Here is a 27,424-nt window from a genome sequence, read left to right on the forward strand (position 1 = left end):
TTTTCACCCTCAAACCATTCTGATAGCTTCTTCAGTATGAGCAACAGTCTCTTTGAGATCCTCAAACTCAGTCTTGCAGTCCTGAATGACCTGGAGCTGCAGCTGCATGAGGTCTGCCTTCTAGGCTGCGAGTGTGCGTCTTCAAGGAGCAGCCTCTAGTCCTGCTTCAACCATTGGTCTGCTGGAACGCTTTGCATATAGTTTCAGACTCCAGGGCACAAGTCCCCAGCACCTTGTGAAGTAGTCAGACCACATCAAACCATGCCTGGCCAAGGAGCACTTGGAGAACAGGGAGAAATCTCATGCCTTCTTCAATATCACAGTATGGCAGCTGCAAACTAAACAGACCCACAGATGGAGTTTCCCAACTCCCAGTCTCCTAATTTGTGATCACACTTTTCTTGTCACTGCCTCTCACCAACCCTGGTTTGCCTTGGCAAACAAGGCTTGGCTCTGAACTTAGGCTAGGGGCTTCAGGGCATGAAGAAAGAACAGATATAAATACAATAAGCTGGAACCAAGTGGGAATCTAGTTGCTGCTGTAGGGAAACCTCAGTGTGTTTGTTAGATACAGCACAGAGGGAGGGGCTAGCTAGTCGCAGTAGGAGGTCTCTGTAGGTAAGCAGTCTCAGGCTATAAAATTCCTAGAGAAGGAAGGTGCAAGTTGCTAGTCTTTGCACACACTGATCAACCATTCATAAACCCTCATACTCAGACTTCCAGAAAAGCTTTTCTATCTCTCTTGAGCCAAGCCCATATGGGTAATGGCTTTGCAAATTTATCATGGGTCAAGTGGTCTGAGTTTTGAACAGCACATGCCTATGTCAACTGTACAAGCTCAGACTTCACTCACTCAGGGCTTCCTCCTCTCCCACAACCTCGTCTTTGTAGGATTCCTATATAGTCTTAGAACTGTGTGGGCTTTTCCTGGAGCTTTGTGGAGGCCATAACATCATAAAAGACTCCATTCCCATTGTTTCCTGGGGAGAAGGGTCATCAACACTGAGATGAAGCATTTTGACACAAATTACAAAGCAAAACCAAAGTCTTTTGGATCAGAAAAGAAGGAGAAGAATAATGTTCACAGAAGCATAGCACTTGCCTAGCATATAAGAGGCCCTTGGCTCCATTTTCAGCACAGAATTAATTACTTGTAACACATACACACAAAAGCTAACTCAAATGGCCAGTAGCATTTGCATGGACAGAGTATAATCTCTTTGTATAGAATATAGCAATGAGAGAAAGAAGACTAATGTATGTAGCAACATAAATAGATCCCACAAACACTGCATTGTAGGACAGTGATCACAAAAAGTGATCCTATTCATAGGAAATTCAAAACCAGACAAAGTTGCCTATATTTTAGAAGTCAGGAGAGTGGACCTGCAAGGAGGCCCAGCAAGCAAAAGCTCTTGCCATGCAAGCTTGGTGGCGATCTGAGTTCACTCCCTGGAACCCACAGTGAAAGGAGAAAATCAATTCAATTAAGTTGTCCTCTGACCTCCACATTCCGGCCATGACATGTATGCATGTGCTCACACTCACAGACTTGTACACACACACATCATCATCATCATCACAGTAATAAGTCAACTTCATATTGATTCTTTATCTGAGAACTAATCACATATGGATTTCTAATTTGTAAAAAGAAAATGAGTGGGGGCTGGAGAGATGGCTTGGTGGTTAAGAGCACTGACTGCCCTTCCAAAGGTCCTGAGTTCAATTCCCAGCAATCACATGGTGGCTCACAACCATATATAATAGGATCCAATGCCCTTTTCTGGTGTGTCTGAAGACAATTACAATGTACTCATATAAATAAAATAAACAAATCTTTAAAAAAAGAAAGAAAATGAGCAGCCAGGCAGTGGTGGCGCACGCCTTTAATCCCAGCACTTGGGAGGCAGAGGCAGGCAGATTTCTGAGTTCAAGGCCAGCCTGGTCTATGAGTTCCAGGACACACAGAGAAATCCTGTCTTGAAAAAAACAACAACAATAACAAAAACAAACAAACAAAAAAAGAAAAAAGAAAAGAAAGAAAATGAGCTTTGTATATATATTTTTTCTCTATGTTAAATTTCCTTTTTTAATTTCACTGAGCCTGGATAGTGTCACACTGTAATTCCAGTACTTAAGAGGCTGAGGCAAGAAGATCTCATAATTCAAAGTCAGACTGAGCTACACAGTGAAAACCCGCCTTGACAAACTGTTTCTGCTGGACCTGGAGAGATAGGTCAGGAGTTAAAAGCACTGGCTACCCTTCCAGAAGACCCAGGTTTGACTCCCCATGTTAGGAGGTAGTTTTTTGAGTTCAGCCATCTCAGGAACAAATTCCACCTTGCTGGCAGGATCAAAACCGATTTCATGTTCCCAGACCCCGGAACCCAACTCCTATCCAGCTTCTTCAGGTGTTTCCTGTTTGCCTGGTAACCAGTATAGGATGTAAAGAGGGAAGATGCTGTTATCCCGTTATCTAAACTAAAGCACACAAGTCATGAATGTGTTGCTTGACAACTTTTTGACTACTTGCTGCTTGACCACTTCTTTGTTTCCTTATCACTCTAAATTCCAGGCTTATAGTCCAAGAGGGGACCTGACTGCAAAAATTGACTCAAGAACCCTGAGACCAGATAACCCAGATAAGGATAAAGCCTTGTCTAACCCCTCGTGCCAAAATATTGTTGGTCAATGCAACAGCCCACCCCAATCCCCCTTGCTTTGTGTTCCCATCCTATAAAAATGTTGTACAATTGCCCTGAAGGGACTCGGTTCAGATACTGAACTGGCCACCTCCTTGAATACTCAGAAAATAAAGCTTTCATTTTTAAGCTTCACTATCTGAAGTGAGTTTTCTCAACCCCAGGGGATCTGACACCACTTCCCAATTCTCTTTGAGCACCAGAGAAGAATGTGGTGCACAGATGACACATACGGGCAAAACATTCATTACTTAAAAAAGTTTACTGGGAAAAATTGTATTTTGAGCATGAGAGCAAGAAGACTGCTTTTTCCATAAGGAATATGTAACACATTTTTGATTTGACATTTCCCCTTTTTAATGGATTTTCATTGTATGTTATATTGAGTGAGTTTAATACAATTTCTTTCAAGCATGTCATGTACTTTGACTATATTCTTTCTCCCCCCCCCCTTCCCCTACTAAATCAGTAGGGTAAACAAGAACAAAATAACTGGTTACTGTCAATCTGACAGTCCCCTGGTAACTTGCCTTTCCCTTTTTTTTCTTTTATTGCTAGAGCCATAGAGGTAGATGAAGCACCTCTTCATAGCTAAAAAGACATGGAAGATCATCCTGAGTGAGGTAACACATTCACAAAGGAACTCACACAATATGTACTCACTGATAAGTGGATATTAGCCCAAAACCTAGGATACCCAAGATATAAGATACAATTTGCTAAACACATGAAACTCAAGAAAAATGAAGACTGAAGTGTGGACACTATGCCCCTCCTTAGAAGTGGGAACAAAACACCCTTGGAAGGAGTTACAGAGACAAAGTTTGGAGCTGAGATGAAAGGATGGACCATGTAGAGACTGCCATATCCAGGGATCCACCCCATAATCAGCATCCAAACGCTGACACCATTGCATACACTAGCAAGATTTTATCGAAAGGACCCAGATGTAGCTGTCTCTTGTGAGACTATGCCGGGGCCTAGCAAACACAGAAGTGGATGCTCACAGTCAGCTAATGGATGGATCACAGGGCTCCCAATGGAGGAGCTAGAGAAAGTACCCAAGGAGCTAAAGGGATCTGCAACCCTATAGGTGGATCAACATTATGACCTAACCAGTACCCCGGAGCTGTTGACTCTAGCTGCATATGTATCAAAAGATGGCCTAGCCGGCCATCACTGGAAAGAGAGGCCCATTGGACACGCAAACTTTATATGCCCCAGTACAGGGGAACGCCAGGGCCAAAAAGGGGGAGTGGGCGGGTAGGGGAGTGGGGGTGGGTGGGTATGGGGGACTTTTGGTATAGCATTGGAAATGTAAATTTGCTAAATACCTAATAAAAAATGGAAAAAAAAAAGATATAGTGGGTGACAGTGATCACTTTATATATGTACATACATAGTTTGTGTGTAGGGGTGCATGTTTGTGGGTGTACCTCAAGTGTCATTCCTCAGGAGCTGTCAGGGTGTCTGTTTTTTTTTTAAAGATTTATTTATTGATTATGTGTAAGTACACTGTAGCTGTCTTCAGCCACACCAGAGAAGAGAGTCAGATCTTGTTACGGATGGTTGTGAGCCACCATGTGGTTGCTGGGATTTGCACTAAGGACCTTTGGAAGAGCAGTCGGGTGCTCTTACCTGCTGAGCAATCTCACCAGCCCTGTCTCACTGTTTTTAAGCTAACCAAATTGGCTAGGCTGGCTGGCTTGTGAGCAGCAGAAATCCACCTTGCTCTCTCTAAGATTATAAGTGTATGCTATCACGCTCAGGCTTTTTAACCTGGGTTCTAGGTACTGAACTCAGATTCTTGTGCTTGCATGCAAAGTACTTTACCAACTGGAACTTGGATCTCTCCAACTCTCTGTTTAATTCAGTGGCTCAAAACAGACAGTGTAGCTGAGCTGCAATGCAAGAGGAAGTGATCTTTCCAGCCAGAATACAAGGGCCTAGGGCCTGGATTTTAGGATTTAGTTGAAGTGTAACTTCTAGATTTTCGGATTTAAGTATAGCTAGAGTGAAAATTTCTCAAGGGCCAAGAGCTTGATGAAGTAGGGCTTGGGAAAATGGAAGACATTCATTTTTGATATATAAACCAGAAAGGCATAGATTGATGTCACTTATACAAGATGGAACATACCAATTTTTTAATGCTCCCCACCCCCCACCTACAATGAATGCACCATTCCTAATGGTCCTGTAATACCAGATTCAGGCATGGAGTGGACAGAGCAAGCTATTCCATCTCCCTGATAGTAAAAAAAAAAAATCATATATTTTCCTCACATAAAGGACATGTCAGATAGATATAGCACTTTATCTTAGCCAAAAGGCTGAGAAGTGTTGGTGGACCAAATGTTCCAGCACACACTATGCTGAGCACTGCTTTGCATAGAATATATCTGAACACATGTCCCTCTTGAGTTTTAGATCTTCTCCATCCAGAAGAGCCTCCCTCCAACATTTATAAGGCAGTGGTTCTCAATCTGTGGGGTGTGACCCCTTTAGCAACCTTCTACCTCCAAAAATATTTACATCACGATGATTCCTAACAGTAGCAAGGCTAAAGTTACAAAGTAGCAATGAGAATGACTTTATGGCTGGGGGTTCAGCACAACATAAGGAACTATATTGAAGGGTCTGAGCATTAGATAGGTTGAGAACCACTGCTTGAAGAAGCCCAGGTTACTGTACTGAACCCTGAAGTGCCAGACATCTTTTTTTGAAACCTTGACTATACAGACCAGATGTGCTTCTGATGGCTTTAGCCCTAGCTACTACTTAATAGCAACCACCTGAGATTCAAGGGGAGCCACATATCCTTGCTATGCAATCCACAGGGCCATGGGATACAGTACTAAGCCACCAAACCTTAGTGGTACACAGCAACAGACAAGAAAGGCAGCAGTGGCCCTTGAAAGCTTGTCACACACTCATATATCCTCTTCCATAACAAAAGCAGCAGTAACCAGTCATACTTTCAATTCCTTTAATAAGGTGTTCTGAGGAACCAGGTAAATAACAAGCAGCGGATGAGTAATGCTTCTTAGGCCCTGCTCGGTAAGCCATCAGTCATCTTCTGGTAACTGGATCTTGCTGGGATCGAAGTAGTTGGATTCCATGATGGGAAGGCCATTGACTTCTCGGTATTTCACAAGTCTCTCAGCTTCCCGGCGGGCCCACTCTTGCATCCTAAAAGCAACAAGTGGGTTATGATGTGAGGGAACCTTACTAGACAGAAGTTCCCAACTTTAGCACCCTATCCCCCACCAGTACAGGGTAAGAATTCTGGCCAGAGACTCCTCCAACCTCTACCTTTGCCTCTGCCCCTTCCCACTCAACTTTCTTAGAAAACCCCTATACCTGTAATCAGGCACATAAGCCACGAAGGTGGTCCCAAAGACCAGGACGATGGAAAAACCAAAGAAGAAGACAGCTCGCATATTCCAGACGTCCACCACAGGGTCACTATCATAACCATGAAAGTCAGGGTTCTGAGGAGAAGGAGAGGTCAATTAGGGCTTCTTGCTGCTCCATAAAGTTATATCCTGGCCTTGCATGACCTGGTCTCTAATCCGCCCTCCAATCTCTAACCAATCTCTTATCCCTGATTAAAATCCTTTCTCTACTTTTAGGATACGTGAAATTCCTTCCCACCACAGGGCTGTGACATTTGCTGCTCTCGAGGCCTAGAAAGCTCTTCTTCCAAATCTAATCACCACTGAATTCATCACCATCTCCCCATCCAAGATTTTGACTTTCTTTCCAAATGAATAATTGGCCTCACGTACTTGTTTGGGAGTGCTCACCCTGTCTGTTAAGTTTCATCCTTGGAAAGTGCTATTTATAAAGATTAAAAAAATGTTTGGATATTGGCAATTTCCTATGGGTCCACTTATTCTATAGGACCCTATAATAATTTAAGATCTTCAATCAGATGTTAATGTTGAATATACTAGGCCTTTTCAAAAACACAAACCTCACAATATCCTCAGTAGAGTGGAAATGGCAATAATAAACACCTTCTAATTTGGAGTACTTCTGAAGTAAGTGGTAAGAGCTGCAGTGACCATTCTGACTCATATGAAGCAGGTGTGTTTTTCTTAGCTTTCCTAGTACTTTTCTCACTTTACAAAGAAACCGAGGCACCAAGAGATTAAATTACTTGTCCAAGGTCATACAAGTGAATAATTTTCAACCCAAGATGTCTGACTCCAGAATCTCTGCTCTCCATAAAGCACAGGAATTCAGTCCTGAATGCAAATAATCAGCTCCATGACCTACTCAAGCTGTGATCTTGGGCTAGCAACTTGTGTTTTAGTATCCTCATCTATGTCACTGTAACAGTTACAGTGCCTACTTCAGTAACAGTTATAGTGCCTACTTCAAAATCACGCTACTTTAGAATTGAGATGAGTAAATAGATACAAAGTGTCTAGCACAGCCTGGCATTATGCACGTGTTACCTTAGAGTTTAGTATTACCCTAATTATAAAGTTTCTAACATGCTTTGGGTGCTGCCCTCTTTCAGTGTGATTTCTGACTGCAAATAAGGCAACGAAAGAGAAAAACAAGCTAGGCAAAATTTCTGAATATTCGAAGATTTTGTCCACTGCTCAAATCTCGGGCCGGAGAATGTCCGCTTTGACACTGGTTTCCCTGGTCCAGATTGGCCCCTACAGCGTCCCGTTTTCCCCCCTCCCTCTCACCTTCGCGTAGACGTTTTCGTCCTCGGGTTCTGGGTCCTCCTGCCACTGCATGGTCGGTTCTCGTTGCCGCTTTTTCTCCACACCGGATGGGGCGATTACAGCCCTGGAGGACTCCCAGCGAACGCGAGCAGCCGGGAGCCCTCTCATCGCCCCCGCTGCTGACAGGCAGCGACCATACAAGCTTAACAGTCGGGCCGCCATGACAGCTTGTACTGCGGAGTCCTGGGGGGCGGGGGGGGGGAGGGAGACGGAAATACAATGTGCGCAGCTGCGGTTGATCCCAGCGCGATTTTTGTCGCTCCGCCCTTACCTTGCTAAATAGATCCCCGGCCTAAGTTTGTTTACGAGTTCGGCGAGGTGCGGACTCTATTTTGCCTCCCACGCCGTGTCGCTACCGAATCAACGTTATCATTTCTGTTAGTCTGGGAGAGAGTTGTTTTTGAGAGGTCTGTTCATTTTCTTCGTAAGAAGAAAGCGGTGACATCTAGATGGCCCTGTAGGGAAAGAGGTGGAGCTTCTAGTTGTCTTTCAACTTCAAAGGACAGCAAGCTTCTAAAGAGCGGGCCTCTTAGGGGTAGCCAATAGCTACTCTTTTTTCTGGACTCCTGGGCCGTTCTCACAGGGAATGGGGAGGTAGCATATGCTTGCCAATCAGAGAATGCCAGGGCCAGCCAATGGTGACCGGCAACCAATCGTCAAGGCCGGCCAGAGCGCGCTCCCTTAGTAGGTGGATGGTGGTCGGATCGCCGGCTCTCTTCTCGTCGCCATTTTGTGTTGGTGACTGTGGCCGGCTAGGAGGAGGTGGCACCGAGTTTCCTTGGGAGGGCAACGCGTCGGTCGCGTCTCCCCTCCCCCTTTCCTCCTTTTTGCTCCCAGTCTTGGACTTGGTAGTTGCATGCATTGGCTCCCATTTGAACTAACAGTTCTGAAGGAGGTGGTGGCGGGCGGAGGTGATGCCTGGGAGCCCTCCCTTGACAGCCCGGGCCGAGAAGGTGAGCGCCGTTGCGGGTCGTGGGATCGGAGGTAAAGGAGCTGGGCGCGTGGGAGGGGGAGAGGGCCGGTGTGCATAGAAGAGGCGCGGGGACGGACTGTACCCTCGGAGTTCGCACAGAGCTGAGGGATGCCTGCACAGCCTGCACCTGAAGAGGGGGTATGGTCCCCCACCCCAGCTTTTTTCTTATGAAAGCAAAAGCGCGTGCGCGATTGGGACGCGGGATGGGTGCACGCGGGTTGGGGGAAGGGAGAGACAGATGGGAGTGGGGTACTGTGACTTACTGTATTTGCCCACCGAACTTTTTATCTTTTGAAACGCGCGTGTTTGCGACTTTGCGGGGGGTGTTCTTAGAGGAGGGTTGTGCTGACTGCCCTTGTTACTTAACTATCCACGGGGAAATACTCTGGCTGCGGCCTCTATTCATTTATGTGGTGGGAATGAGGGTGACAAGCGCGGAGAAAGAAAGTGAATATGGTTTTTATCCTTGGGGTCTGTATCTGACCTCTGATCCTTATCAGGAAGCAGGCTTGTTACTGATCGACCCCAACTTAGTTAGTTTGGGGAGGGGGTGCAGAGAATATATATATCCGGCGTTTCTTCTTTTGGGAGTTGTATCTGTAACAGTGAGGTCTATATATTCAAAGGGAAATCCGTTTAATTGTGTCTCTTATAGGTATCCTGTGATCCTGGCCCTTGGCTATTTTGGGGGCTTGTCTGTAACTTTGTTTCTTTTCTGTGCTGTGTATGCAACAAAATTAGACTCATTCTTTTGCCATTGAGCATTTTGTGTCAGGTTCTCATCCACTGGGGTTCCTGCCTGTGATTCTTTTCCCCATCTGGGGGAAGTTAACTGATCCTTGAGTTGGAAGAGAAAATAGGTACTTAAGAGAAAAGGTGTTGTGGCAACCTACCGTTGGGCAAGTACTATACCCGCCTAGCTTTACTTGGTTCCTGTACAAATGGGTGGCAGCTAAAGATTCAGGGGTAATTTTGATCTCTGGTTGGGTCATGACACTCTCAGATCTTGTACTTCTCAAGGCAGTCCCAAAAGTTGGATGAAGTAGCTGTCCCTGTCACTCAGTAGAACAAGATGTTTTGGAACCACTTGGGAAAGAGGCCCCTTTTGCCTCTGGAAAGCTTAGCCTAAGCTCCCTGGGGAGAGATTCACCTGGGGACCTGGCTGCACATTAGGGCGGAACTACTTGCTGTGTTGAGGATCAGAGCTGTGTTGGCCAAAAAGCCCAGGGAGGTGGCAGCTGTCTTGTTGCCATGTTAGCCGCCTCCCCCCTCCAAAAGCCTTTCAGGGTTTCTGACTGCCTTGTTGGGGGTATAGTTGGCATCTTGTTGGGAGGTTGAAATAATACCCTGACCCATGGAAAGGAGTCTGAGATTCCTTCTGTTGTGAAGTCTTTTGCTACTGTATTGTCTTTTGGAGTTTTGCTAGTTTTTGTGATGGGACCTCAGGGCCTTGAATGTGCTGGGCAAGTGTTCTACCCTCAACTATACCCCATCCAATTATTGTAAAAGTCTTATTTTTGTGACTAATGTGCCTAATCTAGGCAAATCATTTAGCACTTGCCCTTCCCTTCCCAGCAACCAGCCATGGGCTTACATTTGTCTACCAGTCTAAGAATGCAAAACCTTGGTCATAAATAGCCTGTGGCCCCACCAAATCTTTATGAGATATCTTTGTTTGATGAGGGCTTTGCTATTTTCTAGGGTAGTGGAATATGGGGGAAGAAAAGGAGAGAGAGCCAAGTAGGGGTTGTCTTCCTGAACTGTTGCACGGAAGCACGAGGAAATGGAAAACAATGTCCTTGGGTTATAGGACAGTAGGGAATCTTGACAATGACTGTCTCCTCAAGGAGGCCCTCTCTGCTCCAACTGCCTTGACCCCTTTCTTCCTTCCATTCTCTGTAGAGTCTCTGCAGGAGGTATCACCCAGACGGGCAGATCATGCTGGCAGCAACAGGGGTGGCTGAGAAGTGAAAGGAGCCAGCTACTGAGGAGGGGCCCCAGCAGCCCCTAAAACTCCTATCAGGACATGGAGTATGAAAGACGGTGAGTTATCCCCTCCCTCCCCTCCCAGTGTGAGCACTGGTTTAGGATGAAGGGCGCTCTAGGCAGGAGAAACAACACAGCAAAGAAATGGACTCTTTTCAGCACATGTGCATCTGTGCTCTGAGAATGCACAGGTGAATGACACAATGACTGTAGGTCTCCCCTGTAAGAGACTGTCTTGCTATGTATAGCATTACATGGAAGAGCACATAGTTTACAGGTGATACCAAACAGCCTGATGAGTACCATGACTGGACGTGAAGGTGGGGTTTTTGTTAATATGGGTGTGGAGGCCAGAGAGTGGTGCCAGGTGTCCACCCAATTGCTCCTCCATCTTAGTTTTTGAGACTGGGTCTTTCATTGAACCCAGAGCTCACAGATTTAGCTATACTGGCTGGCCAGCAAGCCTGAGGGAGTCTCTTTTTTTCTACCTCTTCATCACTGGGATTGAAGGCATGTGCTACACCTGGTGTTTTTATATGGACACTGGATAATCAAGCTTATGCCCTCATATACCACAAGAAGTTTACTGATTAAGGCATCTTCCAGGCCTGCTTTTCTTTTTTTTTTTTTTTTTTGTCTTGAGACAGTTTCTCTTTATAGTCCATACTGGCCAACTTGTGGTTTTCCTAAGACCTGGGGTGACAGGTGTTCCACCACACCCAGTTTATACACAAAGTGCTTTGGTTTGGTTTTGAGATGGATCTTGTTCTGTTAACTAAGTTGGTCTCAAAATCTTGAGCTCCAGTTCTACTTCATCTTCCTTAGTAGCTGAGAAAACGGGGTGTGACATCTCATGGTATATATAGTTTTGTTTTGCTTTTCAGCTAGTTGTGTTTTGCTCTTCAGCTCTGATAAAAAAAAAAGTAGTATACTTGGTAAAATTTAGAAACATTGAGTGTAAGTATAAGATCCTTTAGCACTCTGGTAGATTCCTGCCCCAGGTGATTCTGAAATCAGCGACTTAGCTACCATATTTTAAGAGAGCCCAGGGGGAATAAAAAGCCGGGCAGTGGTGGCGCACGCCTTTAATCCCAGCACTTTGATCCCAGAGGCAGGCAGATTTCTGAGTTCAAGGCCAGCCTGCTCTACAGAGTGAGTTCCAGGACAGCCAGGGCTACAGAAAAACCCTGTCTCAAAAAACCAAAAAAAAAAAAAAAAAAGGCGCCCAGAAAGGCAAACCAAACTCTTACAGAAAAGTCATAATAAATTTGCTGGACATGGTACTTGTAATCCTGGCATTTGGAGGTGGAGGCAGGAGGATCAGGAATTCAAAGTCCACTTGTGCTACTTGAGATCCCAGCTTGAAAAAGCAGTCAATAAACGTATAAAACACTGGAGAGAAAGCAGGTTTGGGAATGTCTTTGTTGGCCCAAGGAGCAAGGTCCTAGAGGTTAAACCTAGGGCTTGCACTACTCAGCAAGTGCTGTACCCTTGTGAGCAAGTGCTCTGCTACTCTGTACCTTTACATTTTGCTCGGAGATAGACTCTCCATTTTCCAGGTTGTTCTTGTACTTGATCTGTAGCCCAGACCAGATTTGCAACTGTCCTACATCAGTTTCTTGAGTATCTAGGTTTACAGGCCTATCTATGCCACTGGACCCAGCTTATAGATGCCATTTTACTTACTTATTTTATTTTATGTATTTGAATGAATGTCTTTGCATCACACATGTTATTGGTACCTACCATTGGATCCCCTGGAACTGGAGTTACGGATGGATAGTTTTGAGTGAGCCACCATGTAGACGCGAGAAATCAAACCTGTTCTCTGAAAGAGCAGTCCAGTATTCTTAACTGCTAAGCCACCTCTCCAACCATATTTACTTATTTTTGAGATAACGTTTCACTGTGTAGTCTATGTCTCCCCTACCCCATCTCAACCTTCCAGGTATGGGACTAGCATATGCTATCATGGCTGGCATTGACTTCCTTTTAAAACTGTCTTTTGAAAGGCAGGCGTTAGGGTCAATACAGTACTCCCTTTGGGAAAGATTTGATTGTAGACCATAAGTATAAGTAATAAGTATCACTATAAGTAATGTGTGATTGAGCTTCAAGTAGTTATGCTTTGAAATTTGTTGCCAAATAAAGACTTCTTTTTAAAGATTTATTTATTTTATGTGTATGAGTACACTGTTACTCTCTTCAGACACACCAGAAGAGGACATCGGATCCCATTACAGATGGTTGTGAGCCACCATGTGGTTACTGAGATTTGAACTCAGGACCTCTGGAAGAGCAGTCAGTGCTCTTAACCGCTGAGCCATCTCTTCAGCCCAAGACATTGTTTTTTTGTTTGTCTTTAAATAATGCATAGGTTTAAGTTAATCCCACTTTCCAGTTCTGCAAAGGTCTTATCACAGGAGGCCTCCTCTTGCCTTGTTTATTTGTTTCCATTTATTCCCAATTTCCATCTCTGTAGGCAGCAGCTCTGTTGTACTTAATTTGTATCCTTGTAAATATTGTTGTCTCAAGTATCTGTTTTCAGTTCTCATAAACAACAGAGTGCTGCAGTCTTTCTTTTGTTTCCTGAATTCCACATTACTCAGCACTGGATATTTTGGGTGTCTCTATTGCCATTTGGATAGTAATGTTTCATCTCTTAACTGTTGCCAAGGGCACCATGAGCTATGTCTGTTATGTTTTACTTAATAGTATGTGACTACCAAGCTGGGCGGTGGTGGCGCACACCTTTGATCCCAGCACTTGGGAGGTGAGTTCCAGGACAGCCAGGACTATACGGAGAAACCCTGTCTCGAAAAACAAACAAACAAACAAACAAACAAACAAAACAAAAGAATAAATAATGCTCTTTTGTTATTGTTGAGACAGGATCTCACACTATAATTCATGCTGGTCTGAAACTCACCATAGCCTACCCTGACCTGAGTCTTGTGGCAATTTTCCTGCTTCGGCCTCCTCACTACCTGTTTTTAACAAGTTCTTAGCTTCCTTGTTTTGTTTTTTGTTTTTTGTTTTTTTTTGAGATAGTCTTACCTTGATCCTCTCACTGTCATGGAACTTGTTATGTTACGTAGACCAGACTGGCCTCTAACTCACACACAGCCACCTCTCAAGTGCTGAGATTAAAGGCATGTGCCTCCATGTCCAGCTCTTCCTGTATTTGTGTTTTTAGAATCTTTTCTTTTTCCTATGCAGAATCACATAAGAGTTTTGGTATTACCATAAAGTTTCACCTTTTGCATTCACATCTTTAATTCACTTAGAGTCCAGTTTTGAATATGGTGTAAGATAGGTTTTAGGTTTTTTCCTTCACATAGTAGGCAGTTTGCTGGGTACCATCTCCTAACTAGTAGTTCATTCTTGCTCAAGTTCCCTCCTTGACTTAGCCTTATACCATGACCTTACTGTTTTCATTCCTATGGATTAATACATGGTCTTAATAGCTCCCTCTTCGTTCTTATTTTTTAAAGTCGATGTAACCATTTATGGCGATTAATTACATGTAAAAATGAATCAAGGGGCTTAGTGGGAGAGCATTTGCTTAGTATATGTGAGCCCTAGGTTTTATCCCCAACATTCCAAAAAAGAAAAAAGATCAAGTCTCTCAAAACAAGACTTTTTCTTTTTTTGGTTTTTCAAGACAGGGTTTCTCTGTATAGCCCTGGCTGTCCTGGACCTCACTTTTTAGACCAGGCTGGCCTTGAACTCAGAAATCCGCCTGCCTCTGCCTCCCGAGTGCTGGGATTAAAGGCAAAACAAGACTTTTGATTGAGATTACATCAAATTTCTGTATTTGGTGAGGGGGGAAATTTGTCATCTTTCTAAGTAGTCATCTTTTTCTAGGAACTTTAGTGAAACAAACTTAAATGGCATAAAAAACTACTGATTTAATATCCTATTCTGTTAAAGTGCAGTTCCCTAGGAAACTGGAAAGATAGTTAGTTGGCTTAGCTTTTAAGAGCACTCTTTCAGTTCCCAGCATCCATGTCCACTAATTGCTCTTTACCTCAGAGCCATCTCTTCAACCCCAATTTATTTTATTTTTATTTATGTGTATGTATTTATGTGTGAGTGTAGATGTATGTTCCCATGTCAGCCTATGTGTTTACATGTGAGGGGCTGTGCATGTATATGTACATATATATAGGTCAGAGGACAGCCTTAAGTACCATACATACTTGAGCACTTGTGTTTGAGATAAGGTCTCTCGTTGGCCTGGAACTTCACCAAGTAGGCTAGCTTAGCTAGCCACTGAGCTCCAGGGATCCACCTATCTCCTAGGCTTGACGTCACTGGATTACAAGCACATACTACTTACTATATCTGACTTTGTATCTGGATTCCGGGGATCTGAACTCAGGGCCTTATGCTTTAGAGGCAAGAGCTTTACTGACAGCTTTACCATCTCTCGAGCCATATACACATGGGTGTTTGGTTTTTGAGACAGTTTCTCAGTGTAATACACCTGGCTGTCCTGGAACTCACTTTGTAGAATAGGCTCACCTGAAACTCAGCTCTTGCCTGCCTCTGTTTCCCGAGTGCTGGGATTAAAGGCATGTGCCACCACATCTGGCTCACGCATGGCATTTTTATAATTAAGGATATTAGGTGTGGTAGCACATGGCCTGTAATCCTAGCCCTCAGGAGATGGAAACAGAATGAATCGTTATTCAAGTTACTACATAATGAGTTCCAAGCTTGCTGAAGACCCTGCTTCCTATAAAACAGAACAAGGCAAAAGAATATTGAGGGCTGACTGTGGGTATAACTCAGAGGTAGAATGTATGCTTAGCATGTACCATGCCCTGGCTTCCATCAACAGTAAAATGTGGAGGGTAAGGAGAGAAGAGAGATGAGAGTGGTGGGTGTCATATGCAATAAATAGACCACTGTCCCTAGTCCTAAAAGGACATGTTCAAAATGCCTCCATTTTTTCCCTTTTTTCCTTTTCTTTGCTTTTAAAAAAAATTTAAGACAAGGTCTCAGGCTGAAGAGATGGCTCAGCCATTAAAGGCTAGGCTCACAACCAAAAATATAAGACAAGGTCTCACTGTATAGGCCAGGCTGACCTCAACATAGAAATCTGCCTGCCGGGGCTGGTGAGATGGCTCAGTGGGTAAGAGCACCCGACTGCTCTTCCGAAGGTCCAGAGTTCAAATCCCAGCAACCACATGGTGGCTCACAACCATCTGTAACAAGATCTGACACCCTCTTCTGGAGTGTCTGAAGACAGCTACAGTGTACTTACATATAATAAATAAATAAATCTTAAAAAAAAAAAAAAAAAAAAAGAAATCTGCCTGCCTTTGCTTCTCAAGTGCTGAGATTAAAGGTGTGTGCCACCCTGCCCAGTCAGAATTTTTCTATTGAGTATAATGTATGAAGGAATTTTTGAAATACAGCTTTTAATAAATCAAGAAAACTTGGGCTGGAAGTAATGAATCCTATTATCCCACTGTCTAGACGCTGAGGCAGGAGGATCCAGAGTTTCAGAACAGTTTGGGCTATGTTGTGAGAATTGTCTCAAGAGGACCAACTAAAGAGAATTGAGCAGTACATTGAGCTAATATGTATTTTCAGTCTTCTTTAAATCTGAAATATTCAGTGTTTGTCTTCTATCTTTTTAATGTTTATTAGTATATATTTTATGTAACAGTGGGCTTTGTGTACTTTTATACTTCATATTCACTCCCCTTCCTACTCTATTCCTGCTAATCTCCTGCCTTTGCTCAACTGTACTGTCTTATATTTTCACATATTTAAAAAACTATATTTATCTTGGGGGGGCCATAAGTGTGTGGAGGTCAGAGGACAACTTGGGAGACTCAGTTCTTCCTTGGCAATAAGTGTCTTTACCCACTGAACCATCTTGTGCCTTCCCCCAGTACTTTTCATTAGGGTTGTTTACAGGAGCATTGGCACCTTGCCAGTGACTATACCACTGAAAAAAATCTCTCTCCCTCCATCAACTATTAACTGCCTATAACCTTCTTGGAGGGATAGGAACCCATGAGTACCTCCACTCCTGTAGCAGGATGTGATGGGCCCAATCATGAGATGTTGCTCAAGTGATCACAGCTGTAAGTTAAAAAAAAAAATACAACAGCCATTTCATTCCCTGCTCCCCCTCAACCAACCCACACCTTCCTCTACTGAGTATTGTTTTGTTTTTTGTTTTTTTTGGTTTTTTGGGTTTTTTTTTGAGACAGGGTCTCTTTTTAACTCTAAGCTGTCTTTGGAACTCAGAGATATCCACCCACCTCTGCCTCCAGAACGCCCACCTGACCTGGTTTTTTTATTCTTAAAAACAAAATTATTGTGTGTATTCATTGTTTATGGTACTATTACATAAGGGCAATATATGTTGAGCATATTCTCTGCCCTCCCCACTTTTCATCTTTGTGTTAGTCTATTTTATTCCCTTAGACAGTTTTGCTTCTACTTTCTTGTTAAATACATACGCTTTTATGTATCTATAAAAAGTTTAGGAACCACAGAAAAAGCATGATGTCTATCATTCTGAAATTGGCTCGATTCACTTAATATGACTATACCCAATTGCATCCATTTTTTGAAAAAGGTCTAATTCCATTCTTTGCAGCTGGATAAAAATGTCATTATGTTTATATAGCACAATTTCCTTATCCATTCCTTTGTTGTTGGACAACTAGATTGGTTTCATAAGTTAGTTGCTGTAAATGGTCTGCAATAAATATTGATGTCTCTGTGATTTGTTGACTTGGAGTCCTTTAGGTAATGATAAAGCTAGACCTCGGGAGAGATCTATTTTTAGTTTTTGTGAGGAGCCTCCATACAGTGTTGCATTGTAGCTAGTCTATTACATTCCCAGATACAATCTAGGAAGACTTCCTGTCGTCCACGCTCTCACCAGCATTATTGTTATTTTAAAACTGCTAAGTTAGCCGGGCATGGTGGCCCATGCCTTTAATCCCAGCACTCAGGAGGCAGAGGCAGGAGGATTTCTGAGTTCGAGGCCGGCCTGGTCTACAAAGTGAGTTCCAGGACAGCCAGGGCTATACACAGAGAAACCCTGTCTCAAAAAACCAAAAAAAAAAAAAAAAAAAAAAAAAACTGCTAAGTTTAGTTGGTAATTGTATTAGTTTGGTTATTTTGTATCTTTGTTATATTTATCTGGAATTGGATCAAGATGGCCTCATGGTATAAATTAGACAGCTTTTGCTGTTTTTGAAGAAGTTTGTAGAAAAGTCACTGTTGTGGTAGTGCATGCCTTTAATCCTAGCACTTCTGAAACAGAGGCAAGGCAGATCTCTGAGTTCCAGGCTAGCTCAAGTTAGATGATGAGATCTTGCCTTTTATCCCAGCACTTGGGAGGCAGAGGCAGGCAGGTTTCTGAGTTCAAGACCAGCCTCGTCTACAGAGTGAGTTCCAGGACAGCCAGAGCTATACAAGAAACCCTGTGTAAAAAACAAGAAAAACAAAAAAAAAAAGCCAGGCATGGTGGCGCATGCCTTTAATCCCAGCACTTTGGGAGGCAGAGGCAGGCGGATTTCTGAGTTCAAGGCCAGCCTGGTCTACAAAGTGAGTTCCAGGACAACCAGGGCTATACAGAGAAACCCTGTCTCAAAAAACCAAACAAAACAAAACAAAACAAAACCAAAAAGTTATGGGGCTGGAGAGATGGCTCAGTGGTTGAGAGCACTGGCTGCTCTCCGGGAGGACCAGGGTTAAATCCCATCACCCACATGATAGCTCACAGCTGTCTGGGATCTGACACCCTCACCCATGAATGCAGACAAAAACATCAATGCACATAAAATTAAATGAATTATTTCTTAAAAGTTATTCTAACCTTAAAACTTAGTGGAACTTACTTTCCGAGGGATCTGTGGTCCTTGTTTGTTCTGGGGCGAGAACCCAGAGAGCTCTACCACTTGCTATGCTCCAGCCTTTGGTGCATGTTTACATGTGTACATGGGCAATTGTATGTGCACATACATATGTGTGTATGTGGAAGCTAGAGGTCAACTTTGAACATTATTTCTCAGGAATCTCCTACCTTGTTTTTGTTGGTAATATTTGTGTGTGCATGTGCCATGACACACAGGTCCAGAAACAACTTGCAGGAATCTCTTCTCTCCTACCATATGGGTTCTGAAGATTGAACTCGGGTCCTCTGGCTTGGTGGCAGGTGCCTTTACTTTTTTTGGGTTGGTTGGTTATATGTTATATTATATTATAGGTTGGTTGGTTGCTTGCTTGCTTGGTTTGTTCATTTGTTGGAGCAGGGCCTCTCTCCACATACCTCTGGCTGTCTTGGAACTCACTATGTAGACCAGGCTACCCTCAACTCACAGATAGTCCTGCCTCTGCTACCACACCCAGCAGATAGCTAGAGGTCCTTTTATATCTGCCTCACCTGCCTGGCTTGTTATATTGGTGTTGGACATCAAACACAGGTCCGTAGGCTTATTCAGTAAACCCTTTACTGACTGAGTTCTTTCCTCGAATACACATACATCATAAGCATGCACCATGCCCAGCGGATTCTTTGTTTTTTCAGCATTTTATTATGAAAATTTAAGCATATAACAAGTTAAAAGAATTTTACAGTCAGTACCTCTCTATCAATTAATTAGGTTCTATCATTTACCACACTCATCACGTGTTTTTTTTTTTTTTACATGTTAGCTCTTTTTAACTTTCACAAAATCATATAGTCCCATTGGGGTTTGTTGTTGTGCTGTTTTGTTTTTCATTTTACAATTTCTGGGTTCTCTTTTTCAAAAAACAGTTAATGTGTATGAGTTTTTTACCTGCATACATGTCTTTGCACCATGTATGTGCCTGGTACCTGTAGACACTGGATGTGGACATAAAATCCCTTGGAATTGGAGTTACAAATGGTTATGACCCTCCGTGTAGTACTAGGAATCGATCCTAGGTCCTCTGAAAGGGCAGCGGGTGCTATTAACTGCTCAGTCATTTTTTTTAGCTCTCAAGGATTTGGTCTCTTTGCCATAGGAGACTTCGTTTTATTTTATTTTTAAAGATTTATGTATTTACTACATGTAAGTACATTGTAGCTGTCATCAGACACCCCAGAAGAGGGAGTCAGATCTCATTACAGATGGTTGTGAGCCACCATGTAGTTGCTGGGAATTGAGCTCAGGACCTTCAGAAGAGCAGTCAGTGCTCTTAAAACCACTGAGCCATCTCTCCAGCCAGAGACTTCATTTTATTGTTGTTTCTTTGTTTTTGTTTTTTGAAGCAGAGACTATGTAGCAGTGGCTGTCCTGGTCTCCTCTATACAGAGATCTGCCCGCCTCTGTCTTCAAAGTTTTAGGATTAAAAGTGTGCTCTACCACCACCTGGCAAACACAGAGTTTTAAAATCTTCTGTGTTAAAAATGTCCTGGCTTGGGGTTAGCCGAGGAACTATTGACAGTTGAAGAGTCTGTTTTCCTTAAAGGTGTGGCCTCTGATTGGTTGACCACTTTCCAGTGGATGGCCCTACACCTATATAAGTATATAGGCAGTACAAATTGGAATCGATGGGCTATTTAAACAACAAAAACGAGGACATGAAATTGGGAAGGATTATGTGGATCTGGGAGGAGTTACAGAGAAGTGGAGGATGAATATGATCAAAATGCATTGTATATATGTATGAAATTATTTTTTAAAAACCACAAAAGTGTTATCAAAAGTCTGCCACAGATCTTCCTTATAGAAGGCCAGACATGATGGCATATGCCTTTCATTCTAGCACTTAGGAGACAGAGTTATGTAAATCTCTGAGTTTGAGGCCAACCTGGTTGGCATAGTGAATTCCAGGTCAGTTGGGACTGCATAGTAAGACCCTGTCTCAAAAGAAGGAAAACAAAGGAAGGGCGGGGGAAGGGTAGAAACATTCCAAATAGGATAGATATTTCTTCTCATCAGGGAACAGCTTAATTCTTCTCTTGAGTGTGAGGTAGTTTTAGTGATTTTCCTCTAAATTAAATGGTAGAGTATGGAGAAAAGAAAAATAGAAATTTCTTTTTGAGATATGGTCTCTAGCCCAGGATAGCCTCAAACTCCCTATGTAGCTTAGGATCATCTTCTGGTTGTCTGCCTCCCAATTGCTGAGCTTACAGACAAGTACCACCATGCCTGGTTCTGACACGGGGATCAAACTGAGGGCTTCATACCTGCATACACGTACCCTACCGTAAACTGAGCTACATTCCCTAGCCCCCGAAATCACATGTGGGTGAGAAAAATAACCACATGATGAAGGTCTACATCACCAGAGATAAGTCATACCACTGCTACTTGATAATCAGAAGAACGTCTCACTTTTGTTATTGCTTCTCAACCAAACAAACCCCAAAACTTTTAAGCCTAATCAAAAGATCACATCAAATAAAACCACTACAATCCTTAAAAAGAGAAAATAACTATAAAGAGAAGATTCTATATATTAAAAACCTTAAACAGGGTAGGTGTTGGTGGTGTGGTGTTGCATGCCTTGAGTCCCAGCACTTGAGAAGCAGAAGCAGACAGCTCTAAGTTCAAGTATAGCTATGGCTACACAGAGAAACACTGTCTCAAAAAAATATATATATATACAACCAACCTTTCACAGGCCAAAGATGACTTTGGCATCCTTCAAGTAAGACATACTACAAATGGCTCAATGATTAAGAACAGTTCCTGCTGCTGGGCATGGTGGCTTTATGCCTTTAATTAAAGCACTTGGGAGGCAGAGGCAGAGGCAGGCAGATTTCTGAGTTCAAGACCAGCCTGGTCTACAGAGTGAGTTCCCGGGCAGCCAGGGCTATACAGAAAAATCCTGTCTTGAAAAACCAAAAACGGGCTGGTGAGATGGCTCAGCAGTTAAGAACACTGACTGCTCTTCTGAAGGTCCTGAGTTCAAATCCCAGCAACCACATGGTGGCTCACAACCATCTGTAATGAGATTAGACTCCCTATTCTGGAGTGTCTGAAGACAGCAACAGTGTACTTACATATAATAAATAAATAAATCTTAACAAGAAAAAAGAAAAAACAAAAACAAAACACGTCCTGCTTTTCCAGAGGTCGAGTCCATGTTGGGTGGCTCACAACTGCCCTTTACACCAACTGTAAGGAAATCTCGTGCTTCTGGCCTCCACCGGCAACTCTACTCACCTGTACACATGCATGTACACACACTTAAAAACTAATAATGAAAATAAAGTTTGCAAGATAACATACTTATATGAGAAAATTGGTGAAATCCCAATAAAACCTGTTATCTAGTTGACATAATGCCATGGTCCTCTAAGTATTAGGGGAAACTGGGCAGAGGGGTATGCGTGGGTTTTTTTATCTTTCAACTTTCCTGTAAGTCAAAACATACTTCAAAATAAGTTTAACTTTATCAAGATTAGAAACTTCCAGATCAATGGACACTCAAGATGAAAAGAAATTCCCCAGAATAGGAGAACATATCTATGTATATCTGGAAAGGGGTTCCTATCTAGAACATGTAAAGTACTTTTATAGCAAGAAAACAAAACAATCCCAATTGAAAAGTGGTAAGGGCTAAGGATAGATATAGCTCAGCCACTGAGCTATGTCCTTAAACCTTTAGTTATTAAATTCCCCAGGCTGGCCTTAAATTTGTGATCCTCCTGTTTTGGCTTTCTTGAATGCTATGATTACAGATATGAGTCACTGGGCTATATTTTCTTTATTTTATATTTATTTACTTGTTTGTTTGAAATTTTTATAATTTGAGTCATGGTCTCCCTCTGTAGTTGAAAATAGCCTCGGCATTTCCCTCTTTCTGCCTCAGCCTCCTAAATTCTGAGATTACAGCATGTACCACTACTCCCAGTTTGCTTGCTTGCACAAGTTCATTTTCTTTATTTTCAGTGCTGGGCACAGGACCTAGGCCTTTGTGCAAGCTAGTCAACATAGAGCTGCACATCTAGCTCTTTGGGTTTTTTTGGTTGGTTGGTTGGTTGGTTAGTTGGTTGGTGGTTTTTTGTTGGTTTTTTTTGTTGGTTTTTTTGTTGTTGTTGTTGGTTTTTTGTTTTTGTTTTTGTTTTTTTTGTTTTTGTTTTTTGTTTTTGTTTTTCGAGACAGGGTTTCTCTGTGTAGCCCTGGCTGTCCCGGAACCCACTCTGTAGACCAGGCTGGCCTCAAACTCAGAAATCTGCTGGTCTCTGCCTCCCAAGTGCTGGGATTAAAGGCGTGCGCCACCACCGCCCAGCGTGTATTTTGTTTTTAAATATAACTCATGATTGTTTCTGGGTAATCTTAAATATTTTTATATAGTTCAATTAAATGATTTTTTCTATGCCTTGGGATTTGGGTTATTGCTTTTTCCCATTTAAGAGTAGGGCTAAGGGCTCAGTGGGTAGAACATATAAAAGATTATGAAGAATTGTTTTCCCAGTTTACTTTTTTCTTTTTCTGATTTGAGCCAGGGCTTTGTACATAGCACCATGGTGCATGCTCCACCATGGAGCTTTAGTCATTTGTTTGTTACTGGTGTAAGGTGGTCAGAGGACAGCTTTGTGGCATTGGTTCTATCCATCTACCTTCTTCTAGATTCTGGGAATCCAACTCAAATTGTTAGGCTTACATTGGTGAGCAGTAAGCACTTTTACCTGCTAAGCCATCTTTCTCTTACTCCACCTTACCCCTGTGCTTTTTTTTTTTTAAACATAGCCCAACCTGGCATCAAAATTAGGATCCTCCTGCCTTAACCTGGGATTATAGGCATGTGACACTACATCTGGCCCTTGAACTTTTTCTATTATGGCTTAATGTCCTTCCATTTACATCTTTGATCCAAGCTGGCATGATAGTCCAGGCCATAATCCCAGAATTTAAGAGGCAAAAGCTAGTCTTGGCTACATAATGAGTTCAAGGTCAGCCTGAAATAAATACCAAAAAACTGTCTCAAGAAAAAGTAAATCAGGTTGTAGTAGTTCATGCCTTTAATCCCAGCACTTAGGAGATAGAGGCAGTCAAATGTCTGAGATCAAGGCCAGCCTGATCTACAGAATGGGTTCTGTCTCAAAAAAAGAAAACCCCAAAACAAAGGAAAAGGTAAGTAAGTGAATCTTCATATATGTGAAGAATAGTCAAAAGATCTTACATGTGCATAGATATTAATAATTTATTTAAAGATTTCTTTTCATTTTTGTGTATATGTTTGCATGTGTGCACACTGATCCCAAAGGAGCTGAAGTTACAGGCTGTCGTGAACCACTTTGTGGGTAATAGGAATCAAACCAGGGTCCTGTGGAAGAATAGTCAGTGCTCTTAACTGCTGAACCATCTCTTTAGCCCAATATTTAACCTTTTAGATGTAATCATAGGTAGTTGTCTTCCTGTTTTCCAAACAATGGCTATTTGAATGTAAGCAAAATATATATTTTGTATATTAATTTTATAGCCAGAATCTTTATTAAATTTATTTGTGTGTGTCTTTACGAGTGTATGCTTACATGTGTGCATCTGGAAGCCAGAAGTGTGCATCACACCTGCTGGAGCTAGAGTTACTTGTGAGTGAGCTGACTGACATGGATACAGGGAATTGAACTTGAGTCCTCTAGAAGAGCAAAAAGTACTCTTAACCTCTGAGGCATCTCTCTAGCCCCTGATGTTTTGTTTTTTTGTTTTTAATCATCAGCATTGCTGTTAGTATTTTGGGAGTACTGAAGTTAGCGCAGGCCTTGAATGTGTTGTCATTGAACTATATACCCACAGCTCCTAATTTATTACTTGTATTCTTTCTTCCCTTTTTTTTAAAAAACATGATTCATTTAGGCTTTGCAGGGTTATTCTCATTGGCCACAAATAATGGTGATTTTACCTTTACAGGTTTTTTTGTTTTGCTTGTTTGGATTTTGTTTTTTAGCTTTTCAAGATAGCTTCTCTGTATTACCCTGGACATCCTGGGACTCACCTTTATGGTTCTTAATGCTTTTTTTTTTCTTTCTTCCACTTACTTAATTGTTTTAGTTAGTGTCAGAATAATATAGTCTAAGAGTGGTGTCAATAACAGACTCTAATGTATTACTTTTCATGAGTGGACTCTTACCGCATTCTTCTAATGGGCCTGATTCTTCTTGCTTGACCATGTTCTTTTTTACATCTTTATTTTTTTTTCTCCAATACTAGATATTAAACCCAGGGTCTCATAGGTGGTCTGCCACTGAGTTAAATAGCCATAGCAGCATATTTCCTTTTTAAATAAACACGTATTGTTTAAAAAAACAAAAAAAAAAAAAAACCAGGGTCTCATATAACCTTAAACTCATTTTGTACTTTGGCTGACCTTGAATTCCTGATCTTCCTACCTCCACCTCTCAAGTGCTGTGATTATAGGTATACACTGCTACACCTGCCATACGATACTCGATTATCATCACCCACTGACTCCCATATACTATGTTAAGCTTTGAGAAATAAGGTAGTAAGCCCAGCAGTCATGTTCCATCATTTCCTAGAACTCACCTTTAAGTAATGTTGTTTGTTTTTTTGTTTTGACGTGTGAAGAGCCCAGTACCTTCTACATAAAGGGCTTGTGCACTGCCACTTTACTACACGCACAACCCCAATTTTCTTAAAATGTGTGTGGTGGGGGAATCTCACTATATTGCCTTGGGCTTAAACCTCTTGTCTCAGCACCTTGAGCAACTGAGACTACAGACCTGGTAATTTTTCTCAGTCTGAGATGGAAACCAGCAATTTTCATATATTAGCCAAGCACTCTACTATTGAGCTATATCCATAAGATTAAAAGATTACTATCGAGCCGGGCATGGTGGCGCGCACCTTTAATCTCAGCACTTGGGAGGCAGAGGCAAACGGATTTCAGAGTTTGAGGCCAGCCTGGTGTACAAAGTGAGTTCCAGCCAAGGCTATACAGCGAAACCCTGTCTCAAAAAACACAAAACAAAACAAAAAGATTACTATCTTTTAACTCATCGAAGATTTACAATTTAAATTAACTTTGAAGTAATTGTTTTATAGTTAACTATAGTTAGAGAATTTTTAAATTTTTAATTATGTGTATGTGTCCCTATGTGGGTATGTGCGTATGAATACAAAAGCCAGAAGAAGACGCTGAAGTTGGATTTATAGGCAGTTATGAGCATCTGCCCAATCTGAGTGCCAAGAACTCGGGTCCTTTACAAGAGTTCCACAGTTGGAGAAATTTTACCTGAAGAACTACCAATTCTAGCAATATGGCTTTGAAATAGGTAGAGTGACTTCGTAGGGCAGACAGAGATAGAGCTGCAGAGACCTTACCCTGTAGGGTTGGTGGGATCTTGATGAACATTTGGGTGTTCTTATGTGTTTATTTAGGTGAAATTACTAAAGCAAATGGCATGGTTGGGTTGATGAACTTTATTTAGAGAGCACTCATGTTTGGAATTTGAGGTGAAGAATTCAGTCAGGAAACCGTACCTGATGTACATGTGGACTAGAGGTTAGGAAGGAGCGGAGATAGTGGGTTGGCTTTAAGAGCCTGTGCTAATTAGCCCATGCAGTGAAGCGAGACTTTTCAGAGTCCTAGTCTAGGAAATGGGACTGAAGCCCTAGAGAGGGGGTTGTAGGTTAGCTTTCATATCTTGAGCCTTTTGGAAAATCTGGTATTCTAACTCCCATCCTTCTTCTAGAGGTGGTCGTGGTGACAGGACTGGCCGCTATGGAGCCACTGATCGTTCACAGGATGATAGTGGAGAGAACCGCAGCCGGGACCATGATTATAGAGACATGGACTACCGCTCATACCCACGAGAGTATGGCAGTCAGGAGGGCAAGCATGAGTATGACGACTCATCTGAAGAGCAAAGTGCAGAGGTGAGGGCAAGGCCAGGCCTTGGGGGCAGTGCTCCTGAAAGGCCTGTGTGTCTGGCTGCAGCACCAGGTGTAGGTAGCTCTCCGCTCCTGTGCTTTTGGACTACTTGGTTGCTTTGCGTCACCTAGGGGAGGGTCTGTCCCTGCTCCCTTCTCTGAGGACTCTTCTGAGTTGAGTCTCCCTGGCTTTCACACTGCTTGACTCTGTATTTCTCAGGGCTCCTAGCCACTACTTCTTTCCCTTCTTCCCTGTTGTTCAGTTTTGGCCTTTGGTTCACTGCAAGTTCTATACTGCTTACTCCCACCAATTTAGGGAACTCAAAAGGATCTCTTCTATGGGACCCAGCATCTAGGGTTGGGAGGACAACCTGAGAGCAAAATTATCAACCAATCCATACAACTCTGGGAGGCTAACACTGACTGTTTCTGGTCTTGACAGAAAGGAAGGAAAGAAGCTTTGGGGAAGTCAGTCCCATGTAGGTAGTTACCTCCAGCCTAACGGGTACAATGCTCACTATGAGAGAGCACATCTGAGGGCTAGGGAATTTCAGTCTGAGAGGGCCAGGGAGATCTAATGGAAGCATATAGGCAGATAGCTCTCTGTCTAGTAGGATGGAAAGGGTACACTTTTGTAAGCCCAGCCCTGTGGAGAAATTATATTTAAAATATCTTCTACCCTCTGGGTATTTGAAGGGACTATCAAGGGATTCCACTGATAAACTACAAGCTTTGTTTGGTTAGCCAGGGCTTACAGGCATCCAGGCTTCTCCATTGCCTGCTACTGTGCAGTATCTCTTAGTGTCTCCATGGGTACAGTGGACCTTGTGAATGGACCATTGACAAGTGTGGAACATGGCATCCAGTTGTCTGGACCTGTCCCCTGCAGGTTTGGGGGGCGGTGTAGGGTCATGCCTGACCTGCTTAGTATTGAAATTAGTAGGTTGGACAATTAAGAACTCAACAACCACACTCTTTGTGAAGGAGACTGATAGTGAACAGAGACTTTTCCAGGCCTGAGGACTAAGGACCAAGGGGGAGTATAATGGCCCATGAACTCCTGCTGGCTGCCTCTGGCCCATATCTGAAACTATTTCTGAACTGATGGCTTGGTTCCAGGGCCCAATCTTAAGCAGGGAACTATAGGAGACGGGTGTTTTTCAG

The 27,424-nt window shown here is 42.7% G+C and overlaps 2 protein-coding genes and 1 pseudogene across 14 annotated transcripts in view; 1 reads left to right on the top strand and 2 right to left on the bottom strand.

Moving 5' to 3' along the window:
- Window positions 1–4,874: 4,874 nt before the first annotated feature.
- Window positions 4,875–5,047, bottom strand: Gm23628 (annotated as a pseudogene).
- Window positions 5,048–5,677: 630 nt separating this feature from the next.
- Ndufb11 (NADH:ubiquinone oxidoreductase subunit B11) lies at window positions 5,678–7,971 on the bottom strand. 2 transcript variants are annotated; one of them, NM_001358624.1, is made up of 4 exons: window positions 7,722–7,971; window positions 7,412–7,633; window positions 6,066–6,196; window positions 5,678–5,894 (listed from the first exon to the last, which is right to left on the bottom strand). In NM_001358624.1, the coding sequence occupies exons 2-4, from the start codon at window positions 7,610–7,612 to the stop codon at window positions 5,771–5,773; spliced, it is 456 nt and encodes a 151-aa protein (NP_001345553.1). In that variant the 5' UTR covers window positions 7,613–7,633; window positions 7,722–7,971; the 3' UTR covers window positions 5,678–5,770. The 2 variants fall into 2 exon arrangements, with proteins under 2 accessions (NP_001345553.1, NP_062308.2); NM_019435.5 differs by having other exon boundaries at window positions 7,412–7,971.
- Window positions 7,709–27,424, top strand: part of Rbm10 (RNA binding motif protein 10) — a 33,533-nt gene continuing 13,817 nt past the window's right edge. For 4 of the 12 annotated variants that reach the window (NM_145627.3, NM_001358903.1, NM_001167776.2 and 1 more), the window contains exons 1-3: window positions 7,855–8,403; window positions 10,326–10,466; window positions 26,083–26,266. In NM_145627.3, the coding sequence (NP_663602.1) occupies window positions 10,450–10,466; window positions 26,083–26,266 (201 nt within the window). In that variant the 5' untranslated portion in view covers window positions 7,855–8,403; window positions 10,326–10,449. Of the gene's footprint in view, window positions 8,435–10,325; window positions 10,467–26,082; window positions 26,267–27,424 lie in introns of all 12 variants that reach the window. The other 8 variants (XM_030251317.1, NM_001167775.2, XM_030251318.1 and 5 more) reach the window with 8 other exon arrangements.

Source organism: Mus musculus, chromosome X, assembly GCF_000001635.26.
Source record: "Mus musculus strain C57BL/6J chromosome X, GRCm38.p6 C57BL/6J".
Taxonomy (NCBI): Eukaryota; Metazoa; Chordata; class Mammalia; order Rodentia; family Muridae; genus Mus; species Mus musculus.

Bases quoted from the DNA above. Each gene is read 5' to 3' on its own strand.
- Ndufb11 (NM_001358624.1), bottom strand. From the start codon at position 7,612: ATGGCGGCCCGACTGTTAAGCTTGTATGGTCGCTGCCTGTCAGCAGCG. The intron at 6,197-7,411 runs GTGAGAGGGAGG...CCTTCTCCTCAG, and splicing joins ACGAAAACGTCTACGCGAAG to AACCCTGACTTTCATGGTTA. The intron at 5,895-6,065 runs GTATAGGGGTTT...TGTTGCTTTTAG, and splicing joins GCTTATGTGCCTGATTACAG to GATGCAAGAGTGGGCCCGCC.